The 18,865-nt window shown below is 44.2% G+C and overlaps 2 protein-coding genes and 2 long non-coding RNA genes across 5 annotated transcripts; 3 read left to right on the top strand and 1 right to left on the bottom strand.

Moving 5' to 3' along the window:
• Window positions 1-191: 191 nt before the first annotated feature.
• LOC147599371 (uncharacterized) lies at window positions 192-2,435 on the top strand. The gene is made up of 3 exons (XR_015259710.1): window positions 192-253; window positions 597-824; window positions 1,698-2,435. It is a non-coding gene; the product is annotated as an uncharacterized LOC147599371 (long non-coding RNA).
• A 923-nt stretch (window positions 2,436-3,358) lies between these two features.
• On the top strand, window positions 3,359-9,956 carry MCTS1 (MCTS1 re-initiation and release factor). 2 transcript variants are annotated; one of them, XM_086756292.1, is made up of 7 exons: window positions 3,359-3,517; window positions 4,221-4,373; window positions 5,115-5,212; window positions 6,307-6,440; window positions 7,471-7,538; window positions 9,087-9,165; window positions 9,731-9,956. In XM_086756292.1, exons 1-6 carry the CDS (start codon window positions 3,507-3,509, stop codon window positions 9,160-9,162), a joined length of 540 nt encoding a protein of 179 aa, XP_086612418.1. In that variant the 5' UTR covers window positions 3,359-3,506; the 3' UTR covers window positions 9,163-9,165; window positions 9,731-9,956. The 2 variants fall into 2 exon arrangements, with proteins under 2 accessions (XP_086612418.1, XP_086612419.1); XM_086756293.1 differs by lacking the exon at window positions 9,087-9,165 and having other exon boundaries at window positions 3,376-3,517.
• A 2,585-nt stretch (window positions 9,957-12,541) lies between these two features.
• C1GALT1C1 (C1GALT1 specific chaperone 1) lies at window positions 12,542-14,433 on the bottom strand. The gene is made up of 2 exons (XM_086756291.1): window positions 14,388-14,433; window positions 12,542-13,960 (listed from the first exon to the last, which is right to left on the bottom strand). Exon 2 carries the CDS (start codon window positions 13,953-13,955, stop codon window positions 12,999-13,001), a length of 957 nt encoding a protein of 318 aa, XP_086612417.1. The 5' UTR covers window positions 13,956-13,960; window positions 14,388-14,433; the 3' UTR covers window positions 12,542-12,998.
• A 1,118-nt stretch (window positions 14,434-15,551) lies between these two features.
• On the top strand, window positions 15,552-18,480 carry LOC147599370 (uncharacterized). The gene is made up of 3 exons (XR_015259757.1): window positions 15,552-15,668; window positions 15,883-15,994; window positions 18,056-18,480. It is a non-coding gene; the product is annotated as an uncharacterized LOC147599370 (long non-coding RNA).
• Window positions 18,481-18,865: the final 385 nt, after the last annotated feature.

Raw genomic sequence — 18,865 nt, 5'->3', positions numbered from 1 at the left:
CAGGGCGCGTCGTGCCGGGAAGGGGGCGTGGCCGCCGCCCTCCGCGTGGCGGGAGCGCGAAGGGGGCGGGGCTTGTCCCTCGTCGCGCCCCGTACCGGGCCGGGCGGGAGGGAGGGAGGGAAGGCGGTCGGCCCGCACCGCACCGGGCGGCCTGGGCTGGCGCTGTCCCGCCGGGGCGGGGCGGGGCGGGGCGGGGCGGGGCGGGGCAGGCCCCGCGGGGAAGCCGGAGTCCTGCTTCTCGCTCGCCGCCGAGGTAAATGTGGTGCCAAGCGGGGTTTAATCAGAACTGGGACTCGGGCGCTCCCAGTCAAACTGAAGGCTTCGGCCTGCTCGCTTAGGTTGGAAACGATTTTTCTTTTATTTATCTTATATATTATAATATATTTATATTATTTTTACTTATAATTAATCATTTAGTGTCACTTTTTTCATACTTTTCATATGTTTCAAACTTTCATATGTTTTCATATATATGGACTTGCATTGGGCTAAAGTCTAGGATTTTTTTTTTTTTTTTTTTTAACATTTGGAAGCAAAACCAGAAATCGTGGACCTTTAGTGTCTCTTTCCTGATGCTGGTGTATCGCTTACCCCAGGAAACATGAACTCTCCAAGAGCTGTGTTAGGATTCCGTCGCGGCTGAGAAACAGCTGCAGGAAAAGTAACACAACAAGCGATGAGGTTCTGTTCCGGAAGAGATTCTCCAAGGACTTCAGCCGAGAGCTTCCTGACAGCAGAGCTCCGCCGGGGCAGGCTGTTGGCGGTGCTGTGTTCGATAGGAAAAAGATATGCTAACTTGTCTTGACAGAAACTGGTTCGCAGAGGTATGAATGTGATTTTACTGAGGTTTGACTGGAGCATGTTTTCTGTCTGAGTAACTGGCAGACAGCTCCTGGGGCCTGGAACGTGGTGCTAGTGATGTGCACAAAAGTCCTTTTTCTAGATTTAAAAAAAAGAAAGAAACAAACAAAGCTTCAGTCTGGTTTTGACTGGCTTTAGAACAGGCAGTGTAGTTCCCAAGCACTAGTAAATCACATCCCAAGTCAGATGTAGCAGAAATAAACAGGCCTGCTCAGGAGAAAACCCTCATACGATTATGCTGTCAGGTTTTCCTCTGTTGCCGGTACCTGTCACGTACACTTAAGGCAGATTAGGTAAGAGCTGTAGAGATGTAAGAGATCTTAAATTTTGGCAGGTTCTTGGTTTGTGAAAACGATTGTATTTATAAAAGAGGAGACTCGAGTCAGTGTCCCTTTTCCTGGAGGAGAGGGAGGGCTATCGTGTCCGTGCAGCCACTCAGGTGGGGAAGAGACAGAGACTGTGTTCCCGTCAGTCCGAACACGCGGCTCCTGACCAGTCACGGTCTGGGATACGTGGGAGAGTGGGTGAAGGCCAGGTACAGTGCTGGGGACGCAGGAGGAAGCCAGGTGCAATGGATTTTTCCCTTTTCCCACTGAAACTTGTGAGGGGGAGAGATTCTAAATCCTTTCTGCTTAGCGTGTGAGCCTGAAGGGTGGTTTCTCTCGGGGCTGTAAAGTCATTTGCTGGATGTGCCTCTTGCTTTGTCAGTCTTACCCAGCTACCATGCTTTTAAAATTGTGTTACTTGGAAGCGACGCTGCAAGCAGAGCAAAGGTCTCCAGCTTTTCGGTGGTGAGGCTGAACAACAGTAACGAGAGCCGTATTGCAAAATTCCAGTCTAGGTGCTCAGAACTTTCTTCAAAAATCCTTTGTACAAGCAAATCTAGATGGAGCAAGCAGTTACCTGGCCTTGAAGTCTTCGCAGCCACACCAACAAAAAGCATTTGGAAGAGAAGGTGGAGATGTCGAGACCAGACTCGAGGTTAGCTGAGCCCAGAAGGGTGCTTTAAGGTAGCAGAAGCGTGGAGATAAGAGCTTCCCGGTGGCAAAAGCCATTTTTGAAAATTAGGAACTAATCCTGCTGGTTTAGGCTAGCACGAAAGCAGTGGTTCAGATGGTTTTCGGTGAGATGTGCCGTATTTATCGGGGGTCGTTGAGGGTAAACGTTTACCTTGTTTCTAACATTCGAGGTGGCAGGAGGATGAATTTTTCACTACAATTTAAAAAAATGCGAGCACACCTGCAAGGACTGTTAACTTGGCAAAGTCGTATCTAATAAAAGTTATTCTGAGGAGCACAAAAAATGTATGGGGTAGTTTGTTGGCTTGATACACTCCTGTTCTCACCTTCTACTCTGGGCATGAGCGGTGTTGCTGTGTTTCAGTTAAAACTGAATTCTTGATTATAGTTTGGTATTTTTAGCGATGCTACAAAGTGGGCGGAGGTGGTGTGGATGAGTTAAATGCCTAGATATTTATATAATGCCGTAGTTCAGTCCCTTCTTTTTAACGTTATTGGTGTGTTCCCGACTCTGTATGTCACTATTTGAATAAATGAGACAACCTGTAAAGGCTCGATTTTACTTTATATGACTGTTAAATCTTAAGAATTAGGTTTTAATTAGTTGTTTTAGTATAAAAGATGGTAATTTGTTTTGTATGGAAAAAAGAACTTGGTGGGTGGTACAAACGATGAGCTGGTGTTTTATGTCCTCTCTCTTCCCCGCTTTATTCCAGTGGTAACATTTCCCTTACTTTAAAAAGAAACAGGGCGGTCGCATGGTAAATTCCCTCTGTCTATGCTTTTCTATTAATATTCACAATTACCGCAGGCATCACCAAGCACAACCCGGTTTGATTCTAATAAACGCTACGTAGCATCACAGTCTTCCCCAGAACCCATCTCTGGGAGCTGAGATCTTCGCTGCAAGCCAGCTTTCCTCTGCTCCTTCTCCACCTTGACGGACGCGGCACCGCCACCTCTGACCGATTCCCCGGCCGGCTCCAGCCTCTGCCGTTTGACAAGAAACGTGGTTTTTTTTTTTTTTTTTTTTTTCCCCAGAATGCTGTCAACAGAGTTTTGCGTCCTGTTCTGGAGGAGAGCTGTAGCTTTGCTAATTTGAAAGCGGCTGCGGTTTTCCGCCGTCAAACGTAACTTGTGTTTAAGCGCTTGGAGCCGGCGCGCTGACCGCCAGCAAGGAGTTCCGTTTTAACGCTGGAGTCCGCCCCTCCTGGCAGCTCAGAGCGAAGCCACGCTGGTCGCGGTCAGGCCCACGGGAACGGCCGGGTTCGGAGGGGAGCGACGAGAAAGACCGAAATGCAGCACGGCGAGCCGCCGCCGAGCCGCCCCGGGGCCGCGGAGGGCCCGGCCCGGCCCCGCCGCCGCCTTGGCCTACGGGCGCTGCCCGTGCGCATGCGCCGAGGCACCGCACGGCCCCCACCGCGGCGGTGACGCTGCGCGCGTTCCGTTGTTATGGAGCGGCGCGACAGGCCGTAAAGCGGGCGGCGCTTTCCGGCTGGCGCGGAGCGGAGGGGAGGGCCGGGAGCCTCGTGTGAGGGAGCGCGGAGGCCGTGGGTGCCCGCGCCGCCGCCCGCCGGCCCCAGGCACCCGCCCGCCTCGCCCTGCCCGGCGCCCACCGCCCCCAGGATGTTCAAGAAGTGAGTGGGGCTGGGCCGGGGCTTGGGGGCCGCGGGAGGGTTGCGGAGAGAGGGGGGTCGGAGCGGGCCCGGTGCCCCCTCTGCCCCGCGGCTCGGCCTTGCGCCCGCGGGACCGGTACGGCCAGGCCCTGCCAGGCCCTGCTCGGGGGTTGTGGCCGGGGCAGCGCGGGAGCGGCCGACCCGGCTCCCTGCCAGCCCCCTCGGCCTGCTCGGGGCGCAGGGTGGGCCCGCAGCCGGCGGCTTTGCCTTCGGGCGCGCTGGCCTGGGCTGTTTGGGCACTTACTTGTTAAAAGAAAAAAAAGAAAAGCCGAGTCATTACCTCACCTGAGCTTGGTGCAAAGTGCGATTCGTATGGCTGTGGTAAAGGTGAAGGGCTCTTACAAATAGATCTGAACAGGGCCATAGCAGCAAAGTCTGTGAGTTGGATGAAATAATGCTGCGTGCCAAGGTGTGTCTGTGAGGCTGAAAGTGCGTTTCATGGATGTACAGAAAGTTTAAGGACAAAGACGGCCTACTAGTGGGAACTCCTCTTTCTTCCCCCAGTCCAGGGGACAAATTTAAGTCCTGTAAAATCCTAGATTTGAGAGTTGAACAGATGTGGTACTGTTAAGGTTTTATAGCAAATTTATAAACGTTTCTGAAGAATGCTGCTGAGAGACAGCATCTTTTGTGCATTTCTGAAATGCTTTCACTCACTTGACAGATTTGATGAAAAGGAGAATGTATCAAACTGCATCCAGCTAAAGACTTCAGTAATTAAAGGTATTAAGAATCAACTGATAGACCAGTTTCCTGTTATTGAACCATGGCTAAACCAAATTATGCCAAAGAAAGACCCAGTCAAAATAGTGAGATGGTAAGTTTCTTTTCTCTTAACTTGTTTCTTTTCTCTCCTAACTTGTTTCCTTTATATGTTGATTTTGTACAGCAGATGAACTTAGTGCTTTTGAAAAGCATTTAATTTTTTAGAGATAATAGTCCATGTTATGGCCAAACCAGAAAGCTTGCGTGTGCTCACCGCGCTCTTGAAGGCGTGCTAGTAGGGCGCTTGAGGAAAACAAAAAAGCTGCCTAGCAGTGAACGTACAACACATTCAGAGACCGTCTGGTGATCAGCATGTTGTTGAAGGGAAGCATTCAGCTTTATGGATGCAGAAGCTCAAACTTGTTTGGATACCTTCCAGTAGCGTTTTTTTTTTTTTTTACTATTTTTGAGCTTCTATATATTATCTGGATTGTTATTATTTTTTTGAATACAGGATAGTATACTTTTGCTGATTCCTTCTCCTTGTCTACTCTTTGTATTGCATTTGAAGAACCCAACAAAATATGGTTTCTGAACAGCTGGATGTTCATCTGTGCATTTTTTTCTTGTTTTCTTGTTTTTAAAGGGGAAGGAAGTGTGCAGGAGGACAGTGTTGAAGAACAAGGCATAAAAAACTATAATACTTATAGTTTTAAATATTCTTGCTAATTGGCTGCCTTAATTCTCAGATGCCAAGGTAGACTAGATTCTGTGAACTGAAATACTTCATTTAAACTGTAAAAGGATTAAGTAGCTATCGGAATAATTTTTTTTTTTTTTTTAAATCTTGCAGTCATGAACATATAGAAATTCTCACTGTGAATGGGGAGTTGCTGTTCTTCAGACAAAGAGAAGGGATTTTTTACCCGACACTAAGGCTGCTTCACAAATGTAAGTTTGCTGAGGATGGCAGTGGTGGGAAGAGAGGGGTGAGCGTGTGGTTCCACAGGAGTTCTGTAGAACTGAATTGAAAAGAACTTACTGCTTACGTGCATCTGTATATTCCAGAGTGGCTCTTACAGACCTGCTATACCTTCTCAACTATGATTTATCGCTCAAGTGTAGTTTATTGCTTTGCTATTTCAGATGCCTATATATGGATTGTTTCCCCCCATAATTATTGTAATGCTCTATGTTAAGCAATCTAAACTTTGATTTCTAAGAATTAAATTGTGCAAAGCTCTGTAAAAAGTTCTTGAGAGAGGTTTTCCTAGGACAGAGATCTAAATGTCCTGTTCTTAGTACCTATTTTTGTTCTTTCCAGTCTTCCTTTAAATATTTTGAAACTTTTTTTTCTGCAAATACTTCTAGGTTTTTAGTAGTAAAATATTATTTAATAATGAGTTTAATGATGTATGCTTGTCTCCTGCAAGAATTTATGCTGCATGCTTGTTATCTTTTACAATTTCATCTCTTGCGTTATTTTTCTTGTTGTTCTCACTGTTCTGCTTGATCACGTTACTCCAATTTGGATGAGCGTAGGTGTCCCTAAAAATGTTATTCAGTCAAATCTCAGTGTTTGAAATACTTCAAGGTGCATGCACTTGAAGGATAGCTTGGAGAGCTGACAGCCTTCGTGATTTATCTTTCCCTTTTTTTGTCTTGTTAACATTAAACAGTTTCTTTTTCATGTAACAGGTTATACGTGTAGTTTGAGGGATTTAAGACCTTTCATTATGTGGGTGCTTGCGTGATTATTTCCACTGGAGGAACTTGTTAAAATTATTACTCAGTATAAGGGTATATAAGTATGCAGGAGGCATAGGCCCTTTGCTTCTCAGATAAAAGATGTGGTCTGGGAGAAAAATACTTGTGTCCTTTTGGGACAGTACAGCCCAGGAGGAGGTCCTGTAATTGTTTCTCAAACTGCCTACACTTGCAGCATGCTATATATCTCATTGCCCCATCTAAACTAACTTGATAATGAGTTCTTCACATTGTCATCTTACTGTATTCATTGTAATGCTGTATCTTGTTCCTCCTAGACCCATTTATTCTACCACATCAGCAGGTTGATAAAGGCGCCATTAAGTTTGTACTAAGTGGAGCTAATATAATGTGCCCTGGCCTGACGTCTCCTGGAGCAAAACTTTACCCCGCTGCCGTTGATACTGTTGTTGTATCCTTCTTTAACTATGAACTACTGCTTGCTGTGGGATGAATTCAGTTTTTGTTCTTGTGTTCTCAGCTGATCGTAATCTGAATTACTTTGGATTTTAATGGTATTTCATGGAATAACTAGTAATCTGAAAAGAGTTGCAGAGGTTCAGATGTTATTTGGCGAGGTTAAAATTGCTCTTAACGTTTTTTACTTACTGTGATGTTCCAAACTGAATAACTATTCCTGCTGTTCTGTTGGGTGAGATGCTGTTCCATTAATCTAATTGATAAATGGAGCTCCTTTCCTTTGATTTTATGCAGAACTCTAAAAATAGATGAGGTACAGTGTAATTTGTCCCCTGCCTCCTTAATCAATCTTGTATCTCCTTCAGTCATAGAAGAACTTGCTCCTCTTCATAGGGAATTTGGAAAGGTGTTTAGCATCAGCTTTGTATAGTCAGGACTTGTTCTGTGTCTGATGAAATTAGCATGTAAAATGAGGAGAGTATGCTAATTCACTCCTGCTTATTATATTACGGAGAAAGGAACCCTGAGCACATACAGCATTAATCGTACCAAGCTGTGCTGCTTTTGTTGTTAGTTAGATGCTATAGGAAAAGATCAGCAGTTAGCATCATGCGGTGCTAAGCTTTGAAAAAGACACGTCTAACTTCAATACTTCTATTTTTTTTATGTTTGTGTCTCAATTCTTCTGTACCATGGAATCTAAAATGGCCCTACAAATGTGCAATTTTGTTCCAGAAAAGGCAAGATTATCAAAGGAAGAAATGAAGTGTGGTGCAGGTTTTTTTTCTGTAATTGCTGTTTGAAGTTCATAAATACATGCTTTGTTCTGCACACTGTGATTCAATTGTTAAATGCAGCGCGTTATTTTGCTTATCTTTTAAAAGCTAGAGCTCTAGAATTGCTAAAAGGGTAGAAGTTCAACATAGGATTTTGAAACTTTGGAAAGAGGTTTCCTCATATTGCTTTTACTTTTCTGAAATAGTTTAAAAAAAAAAATTGTTTTCCTTAGCAGTAATTTGTAGGCAATAATGGCAGAGGGAAAACAGCATGCATTATGTGTGGGAGTAATGAAGATGTCAGCTGAGGACATGTAAGTGTTTTAAAAATTGAAATATAACCTGTCCCATGTCATTATTCTTATGTTAGTTTGAAATATAAGTATTACTGTCACGATTACTGCATCACTGTTTCAGCATATGTTGTTCAAGTACAGACTTTATTTAAGATTTCATTTTGATTAATATTCAGGGAAAAAAAGAGGAAGCAGGGAATATCTTCCCTACTTACTTGTTTACAAAATGGAATCAAAATAGTTCTTTTGTGTGAATATGTATTTTTAAGACGCACACCATTAGTACTACCTCTGAATGCTAGTATTTCTGATTGTACTCTCTGAAAGATCTTCTGAATAAAGAAATATCTGTATAGAGTACTTACTACCTGGGCTGGGCAAGAGATGTAATTTGGATTTGAGGAGGCTGAAAATGTTGAAGTGATTTTTGTGGTGTTGTTTTTTGTTTTTTTTTTTTTTTTGTTTCGCTTTGTGTTGTTGTTTGTGTGTTTTTTGTCTACAGGGACAGCAGAGACTAAAGTCCTGCTGGTGCTTTGTTGACCAGCTGGGCTTTCCTCTGTGGCTGCCTCTTTTTCTTTGCCTTGTACCCACATGCAGCATTCCTGCCTGGTGTGCTTCCTAGTTTAGCTAAGCTTCTTGTGAAATGTGGAGGTCTGTTCAGGGGATAAACCTCAACTGAAAACTATTTGATGAGGAAAAGAGACAGAAAATGGAAATGGTTGTTCGTTGTTCTTGGCATTCAGATAGTGCTAAATTATAAGGAGCTAAACTACTTTGTCATTTTAAGTTCTATGACATCTTGCAGCAGGATGTAACATGCCCCCAGCAGGTTTGGGCTGTGCTGGTTCCAGCCTCATCTAGCACTTGTGTGGGTGAGGAAGCTCATTTTGATAAAACAAGTCACTCTTTCTTGTGGGGATAGTTCTCGGCGAGATCATCTTCTGGACTGGCTCACTCTGTAGTCTAAGCTGTAATGGTAGCACAAGGGAGAGAGGTGGGAATGTGTTACAGAGGACAGGGATGGAGTGGGACTGCAGCAACCTGGATTTAGACCTGCTGTGGCTGTTGAGGAATTACATTCCTCAGGATGCTTTGTAGTGCCTTCCAAAGACTCCAAGAGTAGGTGGAAAGATCAGCTCCTTCCAGCCTAGTTCTACGCCTGCAGTGATCTGCTGCGATCGCTGCAAACCAAGATTATCTGTATTCCCAATCCTGACTTCAAATTTGGCAGTCCTGCAGCTGATTATCCTGTTCCTGTGAGAAGCAACATGAACTGGAGAGGAAAACTAAATGATACTGATCCGTGTAGCCTGTTAACATGCTTTTCTGTGTGATATTGTTTAAACCGGGAAACCGAAATAGTATGATTTCAGTCACTTGGTGTGATGATGATAGGTGATGTGTTAATGCAATTAACAGCAGTATTTTCCTTCTTCATCACTTTTGGCCAAGTTGTGTAAGTAATGGAACACTTGGTGTAAATACAGTAAATTATATTCTCCAGGGAAATTAAATCTCATCACTCTAGGACTGATAAGTTTATCTTGTTTATTGTGATGAAACTAGATTTCTCCATGGCATAATGCACTGGAAAAAAGATGAACACCAATCCAATGCAGAGACACAAACCAATGACTCTTGAAAGGTAACATGACTCAAGAGATATAGAAAGATAGTATGTCAGTAACATGCTGCAAGTCTCTGGCATGTAAATTTAGCATTTATAATTCTTTATTAAGTGGGTAGATGTCTTGCAACTAGCAGTGAAGCAGCCCACCTGCATTTGATGATGTCAGTGGCAGACTTGCAGTCAGAACTTGGTCAAATTCCACATTCCAGCCACGTTGCAGGACCTCCTGTGCTAGGAGTGGGGGAGTCACTTTGACAGAGAAACACTAAAATTCAAGAAACGTAGCAGAAGCGTTGTCTGAAGAACTGCCTCCCACAAAGTAGGTGAAAATATTGTCAACAAGAGGTTGTTGACAAAATGTGGAAGGCAAATATTGTCCTTTTATCATTTAGGAATGCAGATCCATGGAACAACAAATATTGTTTCTTGTCCACCTGCTGTTGAAGATTAGGGCTTTGTGAATGATAGCTTTTCCCCTTCCAATTGACAAATGTTGTATTTTGTACTTTAAATATTGTGTTCTGTACTGCTCTAATATTTAACCTAGCTAATACTTCTGTATCTCTTTCCTGTTCTACAGTGAGAAGGTCAACAAAGGGATTGGTATCGAAAATATCCACTATTTAAATGATGGCCTTTGGCATATGAAGACATACAAGTGAAACAAAAGGAACTGTGTTACTCCAAAGGAATGCACTTAGATTAAATGTGGACTGCTTTGTAATTCCTTGTTTTTAATGTGACTGAATGTACAAATTATTTTGTTCTGTGGCTATGCTAAATAAATCAAGTGAATGCGAAAGTTCTGTTAGGCTACAATAGTTTTCTAGATTTCTTTTTATTACAGTTCTTTTGTTTTGTCTTAAACCCAAGTCTTCAGTGACTGAAGATATGCAATGGAAAGATCCTGCATGGTCCGTGAGTAGACTACTTCAAACAAAAAGGAGGAAAAAGCTGAGAAATGTTTACATTTTTATGCTCTTCTAAAAGAGTAATATAAAGTGTATGTGAAATATAATTAATACGGTTTCTAAAACGTCTGAAACATTTCAGATTTTTCTTCTTCTGATTAACATCTTGTAAGTCTACCTGTTTCTTGAATGTGGAGAAATATTTTTTTTTAACATTTATTTTTTAACTTAATTTATTAACAGCATTAACTTCAGTATTTTACTTAGGGGTTCTCTCTTTTTAATATGCACTTATCTGTATAGAATTTATGAACTTAGACTGGTATGTGGACTAAAAATTCTTTTATGCTAGTTCATATCTGAAGAATATATATATATATGTTCAAATTTCTACCTGCCAACACTGTTTGATACCGCTCTCCTTATAGTAGAGTTTATAGTAATGGTGGGCACACTCCAAAGGAAGCGTGTGCCAACTTCGTGCCTGATGCTCTACTCCCTGTTTGCCTTCTTATTTTAGGAGCAGAAACAAAATCACTGTTTAACAAAGGCGTGATAGCAAAACATGGTTATCAGTGTAGCCAGGAGCAGCGTCTTCAGGTGGAACTTGAAAAGAGATCTCGGCTCATGCGCACTGCCACATGTATGTACACCTACAGAACGGGTTAAGAGCGCTGTGTGTTTGTCTGGATAATCCAACTCTGTTCAGCGACTGCGTACCCAAAGCTATGCCTATGGAAAACAGCCTGTGCCATGGACTCATTTAATAAACTAAGGAAACTTTAAGGTCTACCACTCATAACTCTTGTCTCTGGAACATTTATTAATGTTTCAAGTCTCTGTTCTAACACTTGTTATATTTTATAATGGCAGAACGTAATTTTGTATACAAGTGCTGTGTCCCAGTGCTGTTCTGCATGTTTGGTCTTCCCCCTCTGGGGCCTTTACAGCAGACAGTGGCAGAGGTGTTCTCCATCTGATTCTAGAGCCAAATTAAGATGGAGAGATATAACGTGTCACCTAATATGTGCTACTTGTAAATTTCTCCTGTAAAACTATTTACAAGATTATACTTTCGAAAATGACAGGGTAAATCTGAAACTATGAATGTAGGAAGAGAAAGATTAAGGTGGTTATTACAGCAGCGTTGCAGAAAAAAGTTCGGTCAAACCTCACACCTTCCCTTCAGAATGCTAATGGACGTATTAATGGATCTTAAAGACTTGGCTATAAATGCACTAATTTCTTGTTAGTGCTATGGGGAATCACTTTGTGCTTCAGTAGTGTGTTTTTTTTTTTTTTTTTTTTTTTATAAAATGAGCTAGTCATGAGTTCTGTGGCTTGCTTTTCCCCCTTCCATCTTGTCTCCTCCTACTGTGTTAACAGTACCTCTTAAATCTGTGATATATGAGATCCATTCCGGTTTGAATAGTTAACTCCCATTCTTTTTCCTTGATGTTGTAGCAGTGGGGTCAGAACTATCTTTGATATCGGAAACACCACTGAAATCTAAGTTTTACTTTCCTCATCTGGCTTTGTCAAAGTATTTGCAGCTGTGGCTCTAACCTTTTAAAATGAATTCCGTAAGAAGATACATAAATCATGCTTAAATTAATTTGTATACCAATTTGGCAAAAAGTTGTCAAAAATACCAGTTTCATGTAGGTTTTGGCAGCAATCACGTACGTGTCTGTCTTGCTGTGTTAGAGCTGTGCTCTGATACAGAGGAGGAGAATGTGCAAAAAGGTGAGACAGGGTGCACCTTCTGAAACAGCTGAGCTGTGGTAGCTTGCCTGGGGCTCTGAGCAGTTGTCTTAGTGTTCTTGTCAAAAATGAAGGATCTCATGCTTAAAAAAAGAAAGATGGATATTCTCATCTGTTTCACTTCCCCACCTGCCCCCTTGCAGCTCAGGATAGGACGAGGTATTACGAACAGGCTGTTAGAGAAAGGTGAAAACCCCAAACCCACCATGCAACTCTCCACCCCCAAACCTTGGAGGATTCTGCATCTTGCTTCCTTGTGTATGTAACCTGCTTCACATAATGTTATGTGAAAGACTGGAAGTGCAAGCGTGTACTGCTCTTTCTGCATGTTGGTGTTAAACATACCTGCAAATACATCTGCACTACGTTTGTATTGACAGTTAACCAACTTCCTTGTAAATACCATCAGCAACACTGATAATACAGAACCTTTATTCTAATATTCTTATGTACGAAGGGAAATTTTAAATAAGCAATTATTCTTGTGCTGACAGGCTACCTCAGCATGTTAATATTTATTCAAATATAGTTCTGCTTCAAAAGAGCAGTCCAAAGGTCACTTCATATCTTCCTAGTAGATCCCTTTTGTCAGCTTGCTTCCTGCTAATTCCTTACAGGGTTAGGCCACTGTACATAAAGCGATAGGTGCTGCATAAACGGCACAGCTCAAGCTATTGTGTGGTTTAGTGTAAAGGAAATAGCTTGAATTTAAGTCGTTGAGACTGGATCTGTAGTCAGTTTTATTGGTACATCTTAGAAAGATATAAAGACATTCTAGAAATGCCTGGAAGAATTGAAAGAATCAAAATCTTGCAAAAATATATTTGTAACAGTAGACTAAGGTTCATTTGAGTTTTCATTAATAAATATTTACATGTACAAACCCCCCCTATAAACGTGGTTTCCATTTGTCATAAACATTAACAACCTCTTTATCATTTCATTCCAGCATTGTCAAAAGCCAGAAGCATTTCGGTATAAAAGATATAGAAAAAAGTTCTCCTTCCACTTTTAAAATTAAAAGCTTTACCAAACCTCAATGTGCAAAAAAAAAAAAAAAAAAAAAAAAAATTGTATACCAGTACCACCAGATAGAAAAACTGAATCTGCCAGTACAGATGTGTGTCATGAGAAGAGGAGACTCCACGGTTCCAGGCCTTCTCTGAAGAGGCATCAGTCGTTTTCTGAGCCTGGAGGTGGCAAGAAGACAAGCGCGTCATTGTACGTGTGGCCGTAGGGTCTCAGCCTGTAAACGCCGTACATCATCACGTGCATGTGGTTCGGGGCCAGTCCGCTGAACGTGATGGCCATGTCGGAGCAGCAGCCCTCCACCACCTGCTGAGGGTGAGTAGACATGGCTTCCTTAATGAGAGCACCAACCGATTTAGTGTTAAAGACGTCTTTTCCTTCTGAATCTTCCGCGTTTTCAGCAAACACTCCCGTATACTTCAGGCAGATCGCCAGCTGTTTATCCTCAGCGAGTTTCCAAATCATACCTCCCTGCTCAGGACACTTCTCAGAGTCTTCAAGAACACGGTACAGTCGTCTTAGTGATTCAATGCTTAAGACGATTCCTCCCTCACCATCTACGTACTCAAGGTCACCAGATTTCACAGTATGGCCTATATAAAAAGGCTGTGCAGGGTCTTTTTTCAGTAAGAAATACTTGAGATTTTCAATAATAGCAAACGTTGTTGGATATGCAAGGAAGAACCAGTTGAATTCATCTTTATAGCGTTCATATGTTACCTTGTAAGCTTTTCTCATCATCATCCACATATCGTTTGTGTTCAGGGCCACAGAATCAAACACCTTGACGTTTTCAGAGCTGTAGAATTCCACCTTGTCGCAGTGCTTGCTCCACGTCTCCCTCACTGCAGCCCAGTGCCCCAGATCCTTTGGTTTCACCAGGACGATGCAGTAAACACGGATACTTTTGCTAAGCTCCATGCGTTCACCTTCCGAAAGGTTTAAGACGTCTTCTTTGTTGGGAGCCTGGACGTGGTGGTGCTCGTGGTGACGCGCTTTAGTCCCCTGGCCCACCCTGATGTGTCCCAGGAGCGTAACCAACATGCAGAAGGCTCCTCCTAGCACCACGCCCTTCATGAAGGAGCTGCTTTCCGACATCATTTTTCCTGGAAAGGAGACACACCGTAAGAACTTACAGGAATAAGTTTACTCCTGCGGGTTTTGGACAGTTTCGACACGTTCTTCAATCTCCAAATCCAGCTGCGGTTCCCGTAACTTACCCACCAGGACGCGAAAGGGAGAACGGTGGCAAACAAAGTTCCAAATCTCGGCTCTCGTTACCGGTAACGGCACAGCAGACCCCCCGCGGGAGGGGTCCTGTACCCCCGACCCGCTCTACCGCCGGGACCGCCCGGCCCCTGCCCCGCTGCGCTACCGGCTCGGGCGCTGCCGCGGCCACGCCGCCCCCGGGGGCGAGCCCTCGCGGAGGCAGAGCCCCCCCGGTCCCGCACCCCGCCCGCGACCCCCCCTGAGCCGGCCCGGCCCTGCCGCCGCAGTCCCTGAGGCACCCGGAGCGCCGAGGGAGCCTTACACCCGCCGAGGCCGGCGCCGTGACCCGCAGCACGGCCGGGCTCGCTCCCGCGGCCCCGCTGACGGACGCCGCTCGCCGGTGCCGCCGGTGCCGCGACACCCGCCCCCCGCCCCGGAAGTGCGCCGCGCCGCCCCGCCCTTTTCCCCCGCCGGAAGCGCTGCGCGCTGCCCTTCTAGGCATTGCCCGCTCGCTGGTGCGGAGGCGCCTCCTGGCGGCGCGGGTGTCAGCTGGCGGTGCGCAGCCGCCCCCGCTGCCGGCCTGGGCCGCTCTGCCCCTCCCCGCGCGTTGCCCTCACGGCGGGCGGCCCCTCAGGGCCGGGGGGGCGAGAGGGTCCCGTCACGGGGCGCTGCTTTGCCGTGCTGGGAAGGAGCGGGGCCTCGGCGGTGCCGGTTCGCCGTCAGGCAGGGGCACGGCGGGCTCTCTGGGCCGGCGCAGGGGCAGCGCTGCCATCTTGTGAGGAGGGGCCGCGGGCCGTGCGGCGGGGATGGCGGGGCGGCCTCTGCCCCCTGCCCCCTGCCCCTGCCCCCGCCCCAGCACAGGGCCAGCGCAGCGAGCCTGGCGGGGGCTGGTTAGCGGTTCGTTCGCTGTGTTAATCTCTTTGTGAACGTATTTAGGTGACTGGACCTACGGAGGAGATTCTTCCCTGTGAGGGTGGTGAGGCACTGGAACAGGTTGCCCAGAGAAGCTGTGGATGCTCCATCCCTGGAAGCGTTCAAGGCCAGGCTGGATGGGGCTTTGAGAGACCTGGTCTCTGCCCAGGGCAGGGGGGTTGGAGCGCGATGATTTTTAAGGTCCCTTCCAACCCAAACCATTCTGTGATTCAAAGCAGTTTTAAGTTTCTAACACAAACTCACTACTTTTAAATTAGAAGGTATGTGAATGGGGACAGGGTGGCGATGGAAAGGCAGAACTGGCCTTAAACCATATCCAGGATCGAATCTGCTGGTGCAGATTCGCTATACTGTCGTAAATTTCCAAACCAATACAATAAACTGTTCTGGAGACATCATACATTTCACTCATTTTCCTTTCCTCCTGTGTAGAGTACAACACACACATAAGATTAGTTAATAATTAGAGAGCAAAGCCAAAATATTTTTCTGCTAACATAACTTTCTCTTTCCTTTAGAGAAAATTACTCCTGAGCTCCAGATTGAAAGAAATAGGTCAGAATCACTTTCTACACATCATCTCTCCAGAACTTAGAATTGACACCTGATTTGAAGCAGCACCACTGAACAATAGTTTGCTCCCCTTTTTCACCAGCCTCTTGGAAAACACAGGTTTTACATATTTTATCTCTATTAGCTGATTGTAGTGTACACTTAGGCCAACGTAGTGCTTAGGATAAAATCCTGTGGAAGTTTTCCCTATGCTGTAAAGTATGGTTGACTGAACTTAGTGGATTTTATTTAAGTCAATTTGCATCTGAGCTCTCTGGATTCTCTGGCATCTGATTGGGTTCCCCAGATAAGTTTTTTTTTTTTTTTTTCTCAGGCTCATGGCTGTACTTTAGACATCAAAGCTTAACAATGTTTGGCAAAAAGATCTGTAAGAACATTGATTGCGTGACTCTTCTGGGGTTAGGGAACCTTTGCTTGTGGTTCAGGTAAGAATGTTACAAAATAGTGATTTTGGTTGGATCAGTGCATGTCCAGAATGGCTCCATTTAGTGGAACTAAACCCCAGTTACACACTGTGATAGGAAAACACTGTCAGTTTGTATGTTCGGGTAGTTCTGTTGCTACACTAAGGGAACATCACTCATCCTATCTTTTCCCACCTGGCTGCTTTTAAAGTATAAATAGGTGGACACTCAGGTTGTTACCAGAGACTGGAGGTCAGTTTAAAGTTTGTATTACTTATCTCCTATTTGCACAATCAATTGTGACTTTCAGGGCTTCAGCAGTTGCTTGATCATGTACTTTAGAGAGATTTCAATGAGTTGCGACTCACTGCTTCAGCTGATGCTTCAACAAATTGTTTTCCTGCTTGAGTTCAGTGAGGTTCTTTCCAAGGCTCTGACAGAATGACTAATGTAGCTACAGATCTTGACTGTCACTTTAATATATTTTAAACATTGCTTTTATCCAGCATCAAATCAGTGAAGAGAAGTTTAAGCAGCATGTAAAGCATGTTATAAACCTGAAGAGACTCTCCTGGCTTCTGTGTTGCTTGAAATTGTTGCTTAGTAGTAAAAGGACTAAAATGGCATAGTAATGCATAAGATCTCACAACAGCCATTGTTAATTATTCTAGAGCTAAATTAGAGCTCATGTAGACACATATGTACTTCTGTAAACCATCCATCTGAAAATATTACAAGAAACTGGTTTTAACTGCAGGAGAGAAGTGTTTGAAGTCATTCTGCCCTGGCTGGGAACCAGTCAAATGTCATAACCAAGGAAGGGCCAGCCCTGAGACGGAACTTGAGTGAGGAAAGCCAAGGGAGATGCTCAGTCACGTGGTAGGAATGAACCAGGAGAACTGGCTCCCCCAAGATCACCGCAAATGGCTGTGCATTAGTTTTGTTTTAAAATGTGTAGTCATGTATGCACATGGAATATCAGCCGGATTTCAGCTTTGAGTACTGACGTGCTCTCCGTTGAGATGTTCTTTAGCTCCAGCTTCACCCCTTCCTTGCTCCTGATCCTTCGTAGTATCTCTACCACACTCTCAAACAATATCAGCTTTTGAAACCTACAGACCTCTGCCAGGATCTAAGCTGCTGACAGGGCTGAAGAGCTCCACGGCTCGTTGCTTGTCTCAACAGACAGCTGATCCCCTGCTGTGTTCTATTTGTCTTTCCTCTCTGGCTGTGGCTGCGTTTGCCTGCCGATGATCTTTCTTGCCTCCAAGGAAACACATCAGACATTATGTTCTCACTGTGTGGTCCAAAATGTCCATGAGAGATTGGCTATTATCAAAACGTATTTGATAGGAACTTTGTTCCAATTAATGCAAAATGTTTCAGCTGACGCATGAGTTGTCATCTTTTACAGTGACTGCTTGTTAATGATCACAAATGACTGTCCACTCTCTTGGAAGCAGGCTCATCTGTCTCTCTGTTATGTAAGTGTGCAGCAGGGAGGCTGGGCTAAAGCAGTGCAGTAACACTCAGAATGGGTAACTGAAGCTAGAGGTGAGTTACTGCTGGTGTTTCTGGGCAGTTAAAACACCAGTTAAGCTGTGTGCCCTATAGAAAGAACCCCTAAGCAGAAGATGCCGTTCAAATTATGAGAAATGCAGAGGTATAATTAAACTGAGGCGGCTGACTTTATTGTCATACCAGCCATATATTTATAATGCCAAAGCTACTGGAAAACATACAAGTTCTACCCGTGCATCTGACTCCTTCAGAAGAAGGGGTCAAGTGTAGTTAAGAGCTGAAGGTTGCAAACTCTCATCTTGAATAGCTCAACTCCCACTGAAGCCAACAGAGACAGTGGAGGAAAAGGGCTTTTATGAAGAAGCCGACTATTACTGTTCTGTTACAGGGCCAATCCTTACAGTGTTTCATTCAGCCCATAAAGTGCACAACTGAAAAAAAACATCTTCAATGCTATTGTTGTAAAAGGTTTGTGAATCCCTGTTGAAAAGTCATAAAATAGTGAGGTGGAGATTCTAGTTCACAGGTATGTAAAGCCAGATGTCTTTGTTCACTTCACAGGGAGCTGCACAGCTCAGCGTTTCTTTTGTTGGAGAATGGATTCTGGAGCCAAACTTCTCTCTCTTCTGAAAATTCTGCACTGCATCCTCTTCTTCGCTTTAGTGTCACACTCAAAATCTGGAATCTGGAAAGACACGGACTCTTCGTAGGTCATGTGCATCTTGAACAAGTGTGCGCAGCCACAGGTGACACCAAGACCTTGTCACTGGGGTAGGCATTGGATAAAGGAAGAAAGTTTTCAAGCCAACAAGAGATACAGTGTTACGTTTTTAATACTAATTTCAAAACCCAAGTTGAAGTATTTACCTCTGAAAAAGTGTTCTCTCCAGCTGTTGGACAAAATGCTGGAATTACAGGATGAAATTTTATAGCCCACCTTTTATAGGAGATACTGCATAATACGATCTTTTAGCCTTGAAATATGTTAAATTGAGTAACTATGTTAAACAATAGTTTTAAATCACTTTTCTCTTTCATCAATGAGCGCTGTCAAGGAAGGGCTTGGCATTGAAATAGCTGTTATTTAAATGGTGCCCTCAAGCACAGGAAGATATATGAAAAGCAAAAGATGTGTGACTCCAAAAGAACTCACCAACTTTGGACTGCTTTATAATTCCTTCAGTTTTTAATGTGTCTAGCTGAACGCAAAACCCATCTTCTTCACCGGGTAAGCTAAATCAATCAAGTGAATGCTAATGTCCTGCTAGCTCCAGTAATTCAGCTGGAATTGAACTAGCAGAGACAATGACCTGAGCTGAGCTGCCACCATTGTGAATGGCTCTGATGCACAAATACAACAGAAAGAGAACA

The sequence above is a fragment of the Chlamydotis macqueenii genome, chromosome 11, assembly GCF_036417535.1.
Source record: "Chlamydotis macqueenii isolate bChlMac1 chromosome 11, bChlMac1.mat, whole genome shotgun sequence".
NCBI lineage: Eukaryota > Metazoa > Chordata > Aves > Otidiformes > Otididae > Chlamydotis > Chlamydotis macqueenii.
Note: the sequence above shows the minus strand (reverse complement) of the source record. Positions and strands in the feature narration are given on the sequence as shown.

Coding starts and splice junctions, on each gene's coding strand:
- MCTS1 (XM_086756293.1), top strand. Junction 4,374..5,114: donor CCAGTCAAAATAGTGAGATG/GTAAGTTTCTTT, acceptor TAAATCTTGCAG/TCATGAACATATAGAAATTC. Junction 5,213..6,306: donor ACTAAGGCTGCTTCACAAAT/GTAAGTTTGCTG, acceptor TGTTCCTCCTAG/ACCCATTTATTCTACCACAT.
- C1GALT1C1 (XM_086756291.1), bottom strand. CDS start 13,955: ATGATGTCGGAAAGCAGCTCCTTCATGAAGGGCGTGGTGCTAGGAGGA.